This window comes from Dipodomys ordii, unplaced genomic scaffold (assembly GCF_000151885.1).
Source record: "Dipodomys ordii isolate 6190 unplaced genomic scaffold, Dord_2.0 Scaffold97, whole genome shotgun sequence".
NCBI lineage: Eukaryota > Metazoa > Chordata > Mammalia > Rodentia > Heteromyidae > Dipodomys > Dipodomys ordii.
Window position 1 is genome coordinate 10,606,336 of NW_012267313.1, and position 17,435 is coordinate 10,623,770.

General features: G+C 39.9%; 1 protein-coding gene across 1 annotated transcript in view; it reads right to left on the reverse strand.

Moving 5' to 3' along the window:
* Positions 1-6,452: 6,452 nt before the first annotated feature.
* Txlnb (taxilin beta) overlaps positions 6,453-17,435 on the reverse strand; it is a 43,307-nt gene continuing 32,324 nt past the window's right edge. The window contains exons 8-10 of the mRNA XM_013026792.1: positions 11,079-11,171; positions 8,771-8,866; positions 6,453-7,277 (exon numbers count right to left, since the gene is read on the reverse strand). Of these exons, the coding sequence (XP_012882246.1) occupies positions 6,453-7,277; positions 8,771-8,866; positions 11,079-11,171 (1,014 nt within the window). The remainder of the gene's footprint in view (positions 7,278-8,770; positions 8,867-11,078; positions 11,172-17,435) is intronic.

Here is a 17,435-nt window from a genome sequence, read left to right on the forward strand (position 1 = left end):
TTTTAAGTTTAAATACACAGCGTAAACACTCAAATCTGGTAGCTATTAATAGCTTACATTCTCATTTGAACTACCAGGTCCTTCCTAAAAGAGAAACTAACATAATATTAAAGACACATAGATAATTTAGAATATGCTGTCATTTAGTGATTATGAACCATAATTAAATTAAGGTGATTTCTGTTTATAGTGGCTTTATAAATTTTTTTAAATTTAAAAAATTTTTATTGTGATTATAAAGGTGAGGTATAGGAGTTACAGTTGCATAAATCAGGAAATGAGTACATTTCTTTTTGAACAATGTCACCTCTTCCCTTGTTTTCTCATGGTTTTTCCATTTTCAACATAGTGTCTGGTGAGTCTCACTGCTGCATTGGTTCACCCTTTGTCCCATTTCTGTGTTCCTCTTTACTCTTCCCCAAATGGATAAACTTACATACAAGACCAAAGGTACAGGAAACAAAAACAGTGACAAAGGAGAAAAAAAAAGCAAATAAACAAAAACCCTCATTTCCATTTCTTGGAGTTCATTTTGATAAACCTCATCTTATATGATCATATGCACATAACTGTTGAACCTTTGTGATCCTGTCCTAAGAATATCCTCATTTGCTTTATAATTTCTAAGCCTGCTTGCAGCCAAAATATTCTCTAATAGGTAAATGGAAAAACAAACCATGATACATTTATACAATGAAATACTATTGAGCAGTATAAAGAAATGAGCTATGGAGCCACAAAAATTGGAGCAATAAGTGAATGTTTTTCAGTTTTAAAAAATGGTGATCTGAAAGGCCACAGAATATGAGTCAAACTACAAGACTTTTTGGACAAGGCAAAACCGGAGACAGTGAATAGATGAGGAGTGGTTGTCAGGAAGGAAATGAAGGGGTGGAACCTGAGGATTTCTTGAAACATTGAGGGAAGTGATGGAATCTGTATGGTTCTACGCAGGAGCTACCTGCCATTGAGTATTTAGCAGGCCCTGTCGGGTGTCCACACCAGTTGTAGGCTGTGGACTTGGTGTGCTAGTTATGTGTCATTGTCGGTCCGTGAACATAAGCAGCACTGTGGTGTGGGAATTTCCTGGTGGGGGTGGCTGGCATTGGCATGGGTCTATGTACTATATTTTCTGTTTAGTTTTGCCCTGATCTAAAACTGCTTTAAAAATAAAAGTCTAATTTTAAAAGGTTTTCTTTTTCCATTAGGTATAGAACTCTGGGTTGGTAACATTTTTATTTTCAATTGTTTTCCATTGGTCTTAGTTTATTATCTTCTGGGTTACACACAACTATCCCTTGGTATCCCTAGGGGGGTTGTTGGAAGAAACCTTCAGATACCAAATTCTAAGGATGCTCAAGATACTCCTATAAGACAGCAGTATTCATGTGATCTGTGTGTATCCTCCTTAGCGTTTGAATCACTTTTAGATGACATGTACCTAATACAGAATAATTGCTAGGTAAAGCACACTGTGGAAGAATGACCAGGGAGGATGCAATCATTAGGCCTAAGTCCATAGAACACCACTGAATAAGGCATGAGACAAGTTCTTCAAACACATGCTGGAGAGAAACAAGATCTATGGGCTGGCCAGAGGCTGCAGCAGGGTGTGTTCATACATCACATCAGTGTTGTTTTCTAAAACTTTCTGGAACTTTTTGTTTCTTGACTATTTTTAATCTCTGCTTACTTGAATAGTATACATGCCATGAGGACTGACTGTAGCTTATGAATTTACCTGTTAAAATTCGCTATTCTTTTTATTTTTAATATGTATTTGTTGCACCAAGGGTGTTCACCATGGAATTTCAGATGTGTATATTCTATTTTCCCGAGTATCCTTCTCTCTTGTTTTCCCTCATTGTCTCCCCTCATCCCAGCTACTGATCAACAGCTTTCACTGACATTTGCTAGTGACCTGTTTTTCTATGAGTTTTATAACATAACTTTATTTTGACATGGGAAAGAACATATTTTTCATTTTAAAAGGAAGACAAAAAAGAAAAAGATAATGATGTATCAACACTAAACACCATGTTACTAAAAATTTCTCAGCTTGGGAGATATAGTGTTGAAATGCATTGGCATTATTCACGGCCAGTCTACTTCCAATTTATGCAATTTATATGCCTCTTCCCTTTATTGTTTCCAGTTCTCTTTGGGTTTTAACTTTTCCTTTTGTATTATATTACAGCTACCAGACTGAAAGTCTTATTTTTCTTTTTCTTCTTTTCCTTCTCTTAACAGAATGTCTCTTTGCTTGTCTTCTGGGCTTTTTTTTGGGGGGGGGTTATTCAACATAAAATGTCATCAATTGAAATTTTTGGAAGTCATATGTTTTCTATAGACATTGGTTATGGCATGAAGTTACAATATATCATTGAAAGTGGGATAGTCATTGGCAATGGTAGAGATCTTGGGTTCTTAAATTTAGCACAAAGGAGGACATGCATTTGGATTTAGCTGAGCTTGCATATGCTGTTGAAGTGATTTAGTCATTTTATACCCTGGTAAATGAAACCGCTCCTGTGGGTAATTTATGTGCCATAGATCAATGAATTTCTGGGTTTATATTGCTAGCTAAGTGTTTCTTTCAAATATCTTTAGTCACATAGGAAATAATTGTTTTTTATAGTTTTTCCTTGGCAAGGAAGATAACATTAACCATCTTTTTGCAAATACCGGTGTCAAGCCTCACCTACGAGAACAGAAGTAAACAGGTCAAATTTAATTTCACACATGTGTATCTGTGGTATCTGTGCCCCAACTCACTCGCACACACAATGTGATTACTTCCCAAAGTACTGACCTCCAAATACCACTAAATTGAATCTGGGGATTAAGTTTCTGACACTTGAATTTGAGAAAACACATTCAAACCATAGCACCTTGGCATTCTGCTTCTAGCCTTTTTATCTTGTAAGCTCCAATGGTTTTTGACTGTAGCCTTATTGTTAAGGATATCTCTGTCATTGTATCCTTCCTCTGTATTCTGAACACACACACACACACACACACACACACACACACACACACACAGTTTTCAATGTGTGGACTCCATATCGATTCTTCACAATGGTCAGATGACAATAAAATAAAACCATAATTTTTGCTATGTGTTGTTGAAACACAGAAGCAACAGAAAGATAAGTGAAAATTAAGTAAAAAAAACTACTTTGATAAAATTTGGCAGGAGAAGTACTTTTTTAATAGATACATAAATTATGTTGTTTAAGTAGGTTTCTAGAAAGTATATTTGGGCATCTCAAAAATAGTTACATGAACTTAATAAAGAATAGAAACTTCTGCTTTTCAACCTTATGAGTTATTGTTATAATTACCAAGGCCAAATTCTAAAAAAGGAGTGCAATAAAACATTTTTGAATATTAAAATAATTCTCCCAAAGCTAATATTTAAGTTTTACAAATTTCAAGCAAGATATTACGTCAGAAAATGTGTTGAAGAAATACACAGCAGCGAGTAATGTGTTGCCTTGAAAGCCTTTTGGATGAAAATAATAAACTTTGGATATGAGAATATTTGATTTAGTGGTTGTTGGCACAGCTGTCTGTTTCTCTTGTTAAGCATTCAGACTGAGACTTTATTGTGATTATCTAATCTTACTCCATCCTTGGAAGTTTAACTTGTGTAAACAGATGGAAAGGAGACTGTCTTGGATCATTATGGATTGTGAATATTTGGTTTGGGGTGTTTAATTTCCAATAATGTTGAAACTTTGATTGTATATCCCTGTGGATATAATATTTTAAGCCTTTAAAAACACCTATGTTCTCAAATTAGTGCCATGGTTATTTCCTGTTTTTTTTTTCTCCACTGAGGTACATTTCTGTTCTCTCTCTCATTGTCTACTTTTTAAGCAGTTTATAATTCTTGTAACATATGGCTACTACCTACAAGCTCTTCATGTGCCCTGGCAATCAGCCACGCCCAGCACTGAAGAATGATTTCTTGGCTGCATAATTGACAATCTTGCTTTTATCCATTTTTTCTTCTTGGGCTCAATTTTTTTTATTTGCACTAGGGACTGACCTAATAGTGGAGCAGTTGCAAGCACTCTCCTACTTGAGCCATGCCCCAATTCCAACTTGGGTTTTTTTTTCTATTTGTTTTTAATATTGTTGATTTGATGAAAAAAATCACCTAATTTGGCATTGGAAAATGGCTATATTTGACTATCAGAATTCATGAGAAGTTAGTAGTTGGCTCTGAAGGGTGGTGTTGTACTTGGGTTTAACTTTATTTTTATCATTTTTATCTTCAGCAAGGATTTATTTTAGTCAGTCAGGGTCAAAGTAGAGAGAAATAGAGAAGAGAGAAATTTCTCCTGATCCCCAAACAGGAAAGGGGAGTTAAAGTTCTCGATTCAACTTTTTTTTTTTTGTCAGTTGTGGGATTTGAACTTGGGGCCTAGGTGCTGTCCCTGAGCTCTTTTGCTCAATGGTAGTGCTCTACCACTTTAAGCCATAGCATAGCACCACTTCTGGTTTTGCGATAGTAAGCTGGAGGTAAGATCTCACAGACTTTCCTGCCCAGGCTGGCTTTGAACTGTGATCCTCAGATCTCAACCTCCTGAGTAGCTAGGATAACAGGTGTGAGCCATCACTGCCCAGTTTTGTTTTTTGTTTTTTTGTCAGTCATGGGGCTTGAACTCCCGGGCTTCGGCACTGTCCCTCAGCTCTTCAGCTCAAGACAAGTGCTCTACCACTTGAGCCACAGCGCCACTTCCAGTTTTCTGGTGGTTAATTGGAGCTAAGAGTCTCACAGACTTTCCTGCCTGGGCTGGCTTTGAACTGTGATCCTCAGATCTCAGCCTCCTGGGTAGCTAGGATGATGGGCATGAGCCATCGGCGCCCGGCTTAGTGCCCAGCTTTTTAACACAGAGATTGAGTAGACTTTTTTTTTTTCATTCTTTCCTTCCATTTCCTCCATTCTCTGTTCTCTCCTCTCCCTATTTTCCTTCTGGCATCATTGTTGCAGGATCCTTTATCCTAGGTCCAGTAATTATGCTGCTGGTATTGTTAGAACCCCTGTCAAGCAATGATAATATGATCTTTATATAGACAGTTCCAGATGTTTTTAGTTTTTGCCTTTTTTGAGTTTTCATCTGTTTCTCACTATTTTGAGTAGGGACCTATTGTTTTTTTACTTTGTATTTCTGGCCTTTAAACAAAACCCTCAAAGCAGAAAATGTGTTTGTAAGCCTCCTCACTCATATCGAGACCCTGTGTGGGTTTCTATTGCAGAAAAATAACAGCTTTATTTAACTTTAATTGAGCTGAGGGCCAGGTGTAATTCCCTGCTACAAAGGAGGGTCATTGGAAGGAAGGGAACAGATGCTTTGAGAATACAGATTGGGTCAAAAATAGCAAGAAGTAAATATCCTGTCCTGAGACATAAGGAGCATAAGACGAAGACACCTAGCCACAGCCTCAGCCCTCAATCACTAGCTAGCTCCCTTGCCCATTTCCAATCCAACTTGGGGCGGGGCGAGGGGAGGGGGTGGTGGAGTGTGGGCAGTCAGGAACGGCTGTCTTATACTGGGGGTGGTAGAGGTTGGGAGGAAGCTGGCTGAGGAGTGTAGAAGCACTGTGTTCTTTCCCTTTCCCTTAGGGGTCTCCTGTGACCACCTTTGTGTCCATGCTGGTCACAGACTTGCAGTCTAGCACAACTGCTATTTTGTGGCTTGACCACTTGGCTGAATTTATTGATCTCTTATTGGGTTATTTATTTTTGCCACATATAGTGATGGCTTAAATGAATAAAGTTCTGAACCTTTGGTACAGGTACAGATAAGAGGTAATCATTTGATTAGCTTCTAAAGATCTTGCACAGAGAAAAATACATAATGGGTAAGAGAAATAAATTTATAAATGTGTATATATGCATGTAAAATATATACACGTGTCTATGTATATGCACATATGTATGTATTCACACTGTACATATGTGAATAGATACACATGTACACCAACACCTATGCATATATGTGTTCCCTATGTTATTGAATGGAAAGGAGACATCTTTTATTATGGGAATTCTTGAGCTATTTATAGAAATAAATACAACATTGTCAGTATTTATGTATTTGCAGTGAAAGTCTTGAAATACCAAATCTTACTGCTGATTTAGAGATCGGATAAAGTATATTTTTAGTGGAAAAGTAATATAAACTTGTTATTGTATGTTTTGCTGCCATTTGGGAACATTATACTATCACTCAATGTTAAGTAGAAATGTTCCACTTCAGTTATGAATTGAGAACATAGAAAAAAGTCTGAATGTGCTTTGAATCATATGTTTAAAAAATCTGGTCTTGATCCTAACTTTCTTTCATTTGACATACCCATTGTTTAATGCCCTTTCTAGGGAGCGTCTGCTATGACAAGACCCAAAGTCAGGATGACAACCTCTGAAGACATGATGATGCTTAGTCCACTCCTTCCAGGTTGCTGTCACCTGCTTTGGGCAGTTGGGGCTGGGCAGAGGACGCTGGGGTCAGTTCCTCTGAGGCTACTGGCAATGGCTGCCCGCTGGGCTCACACTCAGCTACTATGGCTGGAACTTGATCGCTGACTGTGGAGAGTGGATCAGGATCATTTGCCTCTAACTGCAGGAGGGAGACCTGAGCTGGAGGTTGTGGGGCCTGATTAGAAGTTTCTACATGAGCAGGACCATTTGCTTCCACTTGGGATAGGAAGGCCTGGGCTGGGGGCTGTGAGAACTGACTCGAAGCCTGTGCCCCAGTGGAGAGGCTCTGAGGTTCTCCTCCTGACCTTTCCAGGACATGACTGGCCATAGTGGCGGGTGTGGCAGCCTGGCCTCTTCCAGCCTCTGTCTGAGTAGCTGGGAGAGGCAGAAGGCTCCCTGGATGTCCACTAGGGATCTGAGGAGGTTGTTCAGGCTTCTGGAGGGCAGGGTCCCCACCTTCCTGAGGACCACTCAGTTCTGCTTCTATTGCTGATGGGTCCAGTGTCGACTCTGGGTGATGGATTACCATAAAGGCGGTGGCCAAGTTCTTTATAGTGTCTTGAACACTGTTGGCTTCCTCTGTGTTCACCTCTTTCTCTGCATTGATATCTGGCTCCGGCTCCTCATCGGAGGTATGCTGACTTTGGTCATCTTTCTCAGATATTTTTGCCTCTCTGATTTTTCTGTAGAGTTCAGTTCTCTCTTCTTGTAGAGCGCGGCAGAGCTTCTCCAGCCTCCCAATTTTCATCACGAAGCACTCGTATTCCTTGGCTCTCAGTGCTTTCTGTGATTTGAACACACACAAAACACAATGCAATGAAAAACTGAATTTCCAGGATGCTTTCTGGAAGAAAGCATTGGAGTGGTAGCTGAACAGACCTGTGGTTGGAGACAAGTTGTTGTATGGTTTTTTTTTTTTGCATTGTATGTAGAATTTTAATTATCATAGTAGAACTTGAATCTTTCTTTGGGAAAGAAAGATGCTAAGGCTTCTTCTCTGAATTAAGCCTGAGCCTCTCAAATCTTACACTAGGTGATTTTTTTTTCTAAATACCTACAAGCTATGAGTAAAAGCTTGTGGGTGAAATGAATAAGACAGACTCAAACTTTCCCTAAGTGGTGCCTTAGGCCCTATATTGATGAAGATATAGATGAATGTGTGTTAATCCAAGCAATTATTTGATTTATGTTGATGATCACTGAGCATATGTCTTTAGAATGGCTTGCAATGTGGGATGAATTGTTAGAACAGCAATTATAACCATAGATACTCACCGTATACTAATTCATGACTGTAGTGGCCAAACTATCGACTTCTTTCTCTAGAAATAATGGTGTATCTGTGCAGAGACAGGTTCTTCATCTAGTCACCATGCACATACTCATTCTCCTTTGAGCTACTCTGTACCTTTAAGACTTTTTGGGGGGTCATATGTAACATATAAACCCTGTCTATAAGGTCAGGGTCATGGATATTTGCCATTACAACTGAAAAACCTTTAGATCTTGGTATGATATTAGTATTTAAATGCCTGTTTAAGGAGCATAAGAAAATATTTCTCCATATCTGTCTATAAAATTACATATGCTCTGGGTGAATGGGTTGATGTTGACTCTTAGTGTATTCACATCATTGGTTGTGCCTCTTAGATGGTAGGCATTGGGGAAATGAAAAAAAATTGTATGTGGTATGTGTGGTGTGTGTGGTGTGTGGTGTGTGTGTGTGTGTGTGTGTGTGTGTGTGTGTGTGTGTGTGTGTGTGTGTATACCAGTCCCAGTGCTTGAACTAAGAGCCAAGGAGCTGTCCCTAAACTTTTTTGCTTAAGGCTAACATTCTACCACTTGAGCCACAGCTCCACTTCTGGCTTACTGCTGATTATTTGGAGATAAGAGTCTCACAGACTTTTGTGCCTGGGCTGGATTTGAACCATGATCCTCAGAGCTCAGCCTCCTGAGTAGATAGGATTACAAGTGTGAGCCCGGCACTCTTCCGACTTTTAAGTAAGGCACAGCAGGCCTAGTGCTGTTCTGGGGACAGCTTTTGTATTAACAAGCATGTGATCAAGGGTCATAAAGCTCTTTTATGACACCGGCCTGGATTCTAAATTACCCTTGTTTTATTACTTTCATGACAATTTAACAGGTTACATCCTTGCAAAATTCAGCCCATTTTCCCCCCAATGTAATCACTTGTACTGTTAGCTTATATTGTGTGTGAATATTTTGACTAGAGAGGAGGGACATAGGGAATAAAAACTAACAGAAGAATTTCCTCACCTCTTCAATCATGTCCAACAGAGCTTTGTTACAGTTCTCAAATCGGGCTTTCCATGTGGCAGTGTCCTTTTCCAGCCTCTTCATTTTCTTAGTTGTCTACAGAAACCAGAATGTTTTGTGTTAACTCTGAAGAGAGAATGTATCAAGGAAGCTACTAGTTCCATATGTGGCATCTAGAGCAGTCCTTCTGTTGTCAGATGCTAAAGCAAACAGACGTTGAATGCTAAGAATGAAGGTTGTGGAAGAGTCAGGACTTATTTCTGAGTTCTCTAGGTCAATGGTGAATGAATGGATTTGTCTGAGAGCCAATTCAAGAGAAAGAAAACTACTTAGGAGCACATTGTTTTGTTGTTGCTTTTCCTTTCATTCAAAGTCAAGATTTCTTAACCAAGACCCATGAATAAACTTGCAAATTAGATCATTTATTTTACTGAGCAGAAGACTATCACAATCACAAAGCTGGCATAGCCTTTAGTCCTTGCAATATTGGTAATATCTGGGCACTGGCCACAGTAAAGCAACTCTCTGTGTCCTCTATCTGTGTTTATTTGCAGGATGAAGGCAAGTTCTCCGAATGTGATTACACATTATTTATTTAGTCTTTGAAAAAAGGTTCTGTGGTTACCCCCTACTTCATTAGTGGGGAAACTGAGTCTCAGAGAAGTGGAATCATATTCAGAGAGTTAACAGAATGGGCTGGATGTATTCCATTTCATTTCAGTTAGTGAATTTTGTGTCTCAGCCTCTTGAGTAGCTGGGATTATAGGCATGAACTGCCAGTATCTTACAGTTGGTGTGTGGGGAGTCTCACTAACTTTGAGCCAGGGCTGGCCTTGAACTTCTGTCCCCTTCATCTCTACCTGTGGAGTAACTGGGATTATATATACATGCAAACTGGAGAAAACTAGCTTTTACCGAGCATTAACGTTCTTAATCGTGAAATTAATTACAGGACTTCATGAAAATACTGCCCAAAATATGTCCACCCATAAATTGATTCATTGCAGAATGGTGGTGGGGGCTGGACTCAGGTGAGAGTCAGGGGTTTGCTGTGTTACACAGCTGGTCTATCATTTGAGCTACACCCTTTGCCCTTTTAGCTTAAGGTTATTTTGAGGCTAGGGATTCCCGTTCTGCCAGTATCTACCCGGCCTGTGATGTTCCTGTTTACCCTTACTGCATAGGTGGGATGATAAATATACACCACCTGTGCTCAGCTTTTTGTTGGTTGAGTTGAGGTCTTGTGACCTTTTTGCCTGGACTAGCTCAAACCATGCGGCAACTTTACCCCACCTCCCAAGTAGCTAGTACTATAGAATTAAGCTGTCATACCCATCAAAATAGTTCTGCTACTGACATGCTTACAAAAATACTGAATTGAATGAGATTTAATTAAACACATCCAAGCCTGGTGCTGGTGGCTCATGCCTATAATTTCTGCTACTCAAGAGGCTACGACCTGAGAATTCCAGTTCAAAGCCACTGCAAGAAAGTCCATGAGACTCTGATCTCCAATTAACCACCAAAAAAAAAAAAAAAAAAGCCAGAAGTAGAGCTGTGGCTCAACCAACTGAGTGCTAGACCTTGAGCAAAAAAGTTCATGGATAGTGCCCAAAAGTTCAGCCCCCCAGGGTCAGCACAAACAAAACAAAATGAAACAAAATGTCTAGTTATACTATTCATACCTACTCATAGCATGTATTTGTTAAATATTCTCAAAAAATTTGAAACCCCTTTTGAAGTACATTAATTTATGAGTTTTTCAATCACGTGAATGAGGAAAGATAATATCTCAATTTATAGATAAGAAAAATAAAATTCGATAGTGGAAAGTGAATTCACTTCTTCAACAAGTACTGTCCAGCCATACTGAGTGTATGAGAACACACTCAAAATGTAAAATTGGACTTTCACATCTTTAGTCAGGGGTCTAGAAGGAGCCACTCTAACAGTATTTTCTCCTCTAATATTATACTTTTATATAATTATATGAAAGATTTTTATTAACTTTTAGAAGGTTAGACTTTAATAGATACAATATAATATTGGCCCTTGCTATATACATGTTAGCCATGAAGAAGAAAAAAGAAATACTGTTCCCCAGACTGAAATATATCCTAGAAGTTTGGGGCTCTTGTTAAGATCTATTCACTACAAATTTACCAAAAAAATATGACTCAAGTCTCATTCCTACCTTTAATACTTCATTACTTCATGATATACACCAAAATAGCATGGGAAAATGAACCCAAAGGAGAGCTGCCTGTCAGAAAATGTCAATATTTCATAGATGGTAAGTAAGACTCACTTTATCCATTTCCTGCTTGAAAGTGGCGAACACTTCATTGCTCTTTGCCAGAGTGTTCTGGAACTCTTCAAACCTTCCTGAGTAAAGAGTAAGCTGTAAACAGAGGAAAGAGAACTATTTTAAGGCTGCTTCCAGAACAAAACAACATGTCATTGTTCATTATTTGAGAAGAAAAATGATTTAAAGGAATTCTCAGTAGAGTGTTAATCATGTGTTCAGTTGTATTATTCACTATAAGATCAGCCCAGCTGAGTGAACATGGCTGACTTGCTTCCATAAAGGAAAACAATGATATAATATATTTCCACTATTTCATTGTATCAAGCCTTTTACCAACATTCAGTAAGCACTGAATACATATACGTGGACTATAGGCACAAAGGTGTTTCACGTGGGGATTTTGTTCTTGAGGGACCCTCACTCCTAATGAGAGGCTAATCTCTAAGACAACGACTCTATGATGATGGAGACAAATTGCCCCATCAGCCAGTAGGTACAGTGGGTGATTGTGTGAGACGTGAGTTGGTAGGGAAGGTATCTTGACGGGAGGCAGAATGTAGACAAATGAACTAAGCGATAAAAGGAAGGTGTGGGGCTGGGAATGTGGCTTAGTGGTAGAGTGCTTGACTAGCATGCATGAAGCCTTGGGTTCGATTCCTAAGTAACACATAAACAGAAAAAGCCGGAAGTGGCGCTGTGGCTCATGTGATACAGCGCTAGCCTTGAGCAAATGAAGCCACGGGACAGGGCTCAGGCCCTGAGTTCAAGGCCCAGGACTGGCAAAAGAAAAAAAAAAAAAGGAAGGTGGATGGCCAAGGACCAGGGTGGCTACCTTTTGTGCAGACTGTAATCACTGTAAGCAACTACCATATCTGCCTTAGGCATTCCGCTTTTGTATGCTTATCAACATGGTATTCTAGCCACTAGTTCTTCACAATGCCCCCTTCCAGCAAAATCACAGATGAGAGCAGTGAGTGTTGATAAAGAGATGCCTTTTCTAATTTATACAAAAAGCATGAGGGGAAGGGGAAAAACAAGTCGTTTAAATAGGATACAGGTGGACCTGTTGCAACAATGAGAAGTACAAGTTGTCATGTCGGAAAATGAACTTTACAACTTGGGGGGGGAGGACTGGGTGGGGGGGGAGGGAGGCTGGGAATGGATGGGAAGGGTAAACAAAGGAGGAGGCTACAATGCTTGATAAGAAATGTACTCACTATCTTGCCCATGTAGTTGTAACCACTCTGTACAGTATTTTCACAATAAAAAAATTTTTAAAAAAAGCATCCAAGGGATTAGCTTTCTTGAGAGGTGAGGAACTGAAAAGGGCCGTTGTATCTTCACATGGTTAATTTCAAGTTTTGCATCTGAGATGACAACAGTGGGCAGCACTAGGAAGAAAAGTGTTTAAATCCCTGACTGTGAATGACACTAACATCAAAACCTTGGTTCTGAAAATGGAATCCGGGTGGCTTGTTTTGAGTGAAGAGACTTAATAGAGACAAATTAACATAGTTAAGCCTCCATTTTCAGTTCAGTACTCTTCAGTGTGGGAAACAGTCCCAGGTCCTCAGATGGTTACAACAATGTCTTACATGAAGAAGCAAATTTACAGCACTCAATAACAAATATGGCCAGACTTGGTGGACAGGGCTGTCTGAAAAGCTGAGCAACTGGTAGTTTCGATGGGACTCTGTTTTCTAAAAGAGAGAAGAGCACACAGACTAAAATAGCAGGAGACTGGAGAATGCTCACAGGTGGAGGGAGTGTCAGAGCGAGTGGATGAGTGTATGTGAAGAAAAGACCCCCTAGATCTCCGAAAGCAGCTTATCACATTGGTTTATTTCTAAATAATGCAGAATAATAGAAGGTTTAGTACAGCAAGCAGCAACAAAATATTATCATAAATTCTTTCATAGGATATAAAATTTCCAAAGAGAAGTCAAACAAATGACCATCAGTCTGAAACCTCTCATTTGCCATATGACAGAATTGAAATTATGTTTGTTTCTCATGATTCCTTGGCAGAAAGATTACAGAAAATTGAGTAAAGGGGCAGCAAGGAATTCATGGCTAGGAAAATGCTCTTGGATTTCACACACACACACACACACACACACACACACACACACACACACAGAGTGTATAAAATAATAATAATCCTAGTGTAAACTCTTGTGGATCTGGCTATCTATATTATACATTAGTGGTCTGTTCCTTAAAACATCTTGGAATCATCTATCACAAAATTTATTCATTTGCATTCTTGGCCAAGTCCATCCTGAAATTTTCTTTTTCGTATCCTTTATGCCCCTTGAATCTTTTAATGATTTACTACTAATCTCAGCAGTTTCACAAATGTGGGGGTTGCTGAAAAACTGTGGTCTCCTAAACTGGTCTTCCCAATCCTTTCTTACACTCTAGAGTTTCAGGATTCAGTTAGGCAACCTGCGTGGTCTCTCCACTCCCAGATGTGACACTGACACAGTCAGAAACAGTTGTATCTGAACTTCAACAGTGTTGACAGGCATTCTTGGTTTTGTTTGTTTTGTTTTGTTTTTGGTTAGACTGTCTTCACTCAGCTGTAGTGACTTTTACTTGCATGTACTTATAAAGTAGTTTCCCCCATCTTTTCTCAAAGTAAAAGATCTAAGGGAGAAAATCAGAATTTTTATTTTTTTGTGAATTAATTGGGCAGGTGTTTTTGTTCCTTTGCCATTTTTTCTTGTTGCTGGCTTGAGGCATGAAGAAAGCAGACAAGTGCCAAGAAGCATGCCTTGCTCCATTACCATCTCTTCTGGGCTTTTCCTGGTGACTGTTTTTGTTTCCTTCCACATCCACTTTTGGGAACCATTTTAATTTTGATAAAATGTGTATAACAAAATTTATCATCCTAAGGTGGGAGGCATGGCTCAGTTGGTAAAATGCTAGTGAGTGAATGAAAGCTTCAGGTACCAAGTTTGAGTTCCAGTAGGGGACTATATATAGTTCTATATATATAGTTTTACACACACACACACTTTTGAATATATAGATCAGTAGTAAGTATGTTCCCATGGCTGTACAGCCAATCTCTAGAAGTTTTCAGAAATGAAAAATGTAAACCCTATAACCTATTGTCAACTCTCTATTTTTTCCTTCTAGTGACCTGCATTTAATTGTCTGCTTTTCTTTTACCTGACTTATTTTTCCTAGGTGGCAAAACATGTGTGAGTTATGTATTTTTCAGGTAACCAGCCTCAACACTATCCCCTAAAAAAACGTATTTCCTTAATGGTTATTTGTCCAATTGTACTTTCCCTCTGAGGATTATGCTGACACAATGCAGGTTTGAATAGACAAGGGATGTGCCTATGCTCATCCTGGGGTTTCAGAGAATCCAGCAGAGGACAGCCAGAGGTTGTGTGCAGTATTTTTCCTACCAGAGGCAGAAATAGAAAGAAAACTACTGTATTGTTCAAAGTCATGCTAATTGCTTCAACATTTCATTTTTAAATGGGGCAAGGGACTCACACATTCTTTTAACTGAGCACTGAATTTTAAACATCTGTAGAGTGTAGGAAACTGAACTCATGTCCAGGAATTGTCTTTGCTAGCCTTTGAGAATGGTGTGGAGACAGTAACTACTTGCAGGGGCTTTCCTCTCATCATGGATGGACCAGGGAGAAGACTTCTGAGACCATGGTGACACATTTTTATGAGTGTACTCACTGATCTTTCCCCGCTGGTGGTGGTTTGTGCCTGTGCTGTCAGATACTACTGACTTTCCACATCAGCTACTGTCTGCATCCTTATTGATCCAATGAACACTTCATTTGTAGTGACAATTGTATGCCATTGATCATCTCTGACAGTCCCTCTCTTGCCTCAGTCTATATAATTGAAAGCCAGACATCTCTTCCCTAAGTAAGAAACATGTTCCCAGCTGGCCAGCTGTTGCCTTATGAATAAAATGTGACTTCAGTTTGAACAAACAATGTTGTCTGTCCTTGAGCTTTCTCTTGCTCAGGCTTTAGATATGGGGCTGAAGGCCTGGAGTGGTGCCACTCACACCCCTTTAAAGACTGCATAAAACCAAAGGAAATGTGAGAGTGCTAAGTAAGATTTGCAATAAGGTTGCTTGTCAAGGTGTTTTGTTTTGTTTTGTCGCTTGTGGGGCTTGAACTCTGGGCCTGGGTGCTGTCCCTCAGCTCTTCAGCTCTACCGCTTGAGCCACAGCACCACTTCTGGTTCTCTAGTAAGAGTCTCACAGACTTTCCTTCCTGGGCTGGCTTTGAACTGTGATCCTCAGATCTCAGTCTCCTGAGTAGCTACAGGCGTGAGCTACCAGTGCCCGGAAAGTGTGGTATTTTTTGACACAAGGACTTGTTTCTGTTGTCTGGGTTGGCCTTGAGTTACCCTGGGGCTGCAGCTCAGATCTTCCTGCCTCAGCCTCCTCAGTAGCTGAGCTGCATGTGTGTGCTACCATCCCCAGCAAAAGCTTACCACTAATAATGCTGATACTTCAGTGGGGGGGGGGAAGCTTGCTTCAGCATTACACATAATGATTACAGCCTTTCTTTCCTTCTGGAAGATTAAGTAATAATTGGAGTTTTGAAAGCACTGCTTTTGTCTAAAGAGGAAAAAAAAGGAGAATCTTTGCAACCTGAGAGGTAGCCTACACTGTGGGCAACTATGGGCAAAGGAAGAGAAGTTAGGGTTAATTCAGACAAGAGCCAAGTTCTTCAGCTCTGGAAGTTCTTCACAGTTATCCTCAAGAGCCAGTTGGGGTCCTGAGGTCATCTTCTTAAAACTTTTTCAACTTAAGACTCTCTTATTTTCTCACATGATGATTACCTATGAAATACTATACTAGCTCACACACTGATTGCTAGTTAGCATTTTGTTAGCCTTAGGGAAAGCACTAGAAAGGGAGTCAACTCAGGCAGTGATTTTTCTGTTTCTTGACTGTATACTATCACCTAGAACCCTGACCCCCCATTTGGAAAATGTACAGTAGGTATGGGTTGAGTTAATTGTACTTGTTTGGGACTAGGAACTGGCCTGGTGCTTTGCATAGATAATTTAGTAAACAACTGTATACATTATATATTTATTAGTGAAGCCTCATTTTCTTTTGTGTGTATACTGGCCCAAGGGCTTGAACTCAGGGCCTAGACACTGTCCCTGAGCTTTTATTGCTCAAGGTTAGTGCCCTACCTCTTGAGTTACTGTTCCACTTCCAGTTCTTTTGGTGGTTAATTGGAGATAAGAGTCTCATGGACCTCCCTGCCTGAGCTGGCTTTGAACTTTAATCCTCAGATTTCAGTCACCTGAGTAGCTAGAATTATAGACATGAGCCACCTGGTGTTATGCTATTTCACCATGCCTGGTGTTACGCTATTTCTTAACACTAAAAAGCATTGGGTATCCCAGAGGCCTCTGGCTTGGCATGTCACTCTACAGACAAGGGAAGTTAGTCTTACATAGGTTGAGTAGAGGTCCACAGGGTCACATAGAGAAATAGGATCCTGACTTTGGTTCCTAGAGCTGTCCAGACCTGAGGGATGAATGAGGATCAAGGGCAAATCTAGAACCCTTGATAGGTTCTTTTCCAAGTTTGAAATGTTAGGGTTTGAAGGTTGGATTGCATCTTTATGTTTTATTTTTCAGATCATTACAACTCTAGATTCTAGTGCCACTTGAATAATTCAGCTCAGAATCTAATCATATTGATTGACTCTTGTCAAATTCATCTATATTTAGCACAGAAGAGTAGAGACTGTATATAATGGATGAGGTAAGCATTGCATAGTTCCAAGTAGTTTCTTGTTCCCCAAGCTCTCTGCTTTGAATGAACAGTGCTAGGTAAATCAGAACCCCTGGCATGGTTTTCTTGCACCTCTGAACAGTAAGGTCATACCTCTTTTCCACTACTGATCTCCTAGCTAGGGATCTGCCATTGCCTGCCTCTTGCTACACAATGATGAGATGAACTCTGGGATTGCCTGGGACACTCCCAGCTGCAGAGCTAGAGACTCTCTGTGCCCTATGACAAGGCAGTTGTAGACCTGCTATAGAGGCTCTAACTCCTGGAAAACCTTCCCTCTCAGGTCCTATTAAAAATTATATCAAGCCAGGCTCTGGTGGCTCATGGCTATAGCCCTAGCTACTTAGAAGGCTGAGATTTGAGAATCTTGATTTAAAGCCAGCCTGGGCAGACAAATCTGAGACTCTTGGCTCCAATTAAGCAGCAAAATAGCAGAAGGAGGGCTGTGACTCTTATGGTATACACCATCAGCTTTGAGAGAAAAAGTCCAGCAAAAGCACTATCCCCTGAGTTCAAGCACCAGTATGGTCTTATACACACACACACAC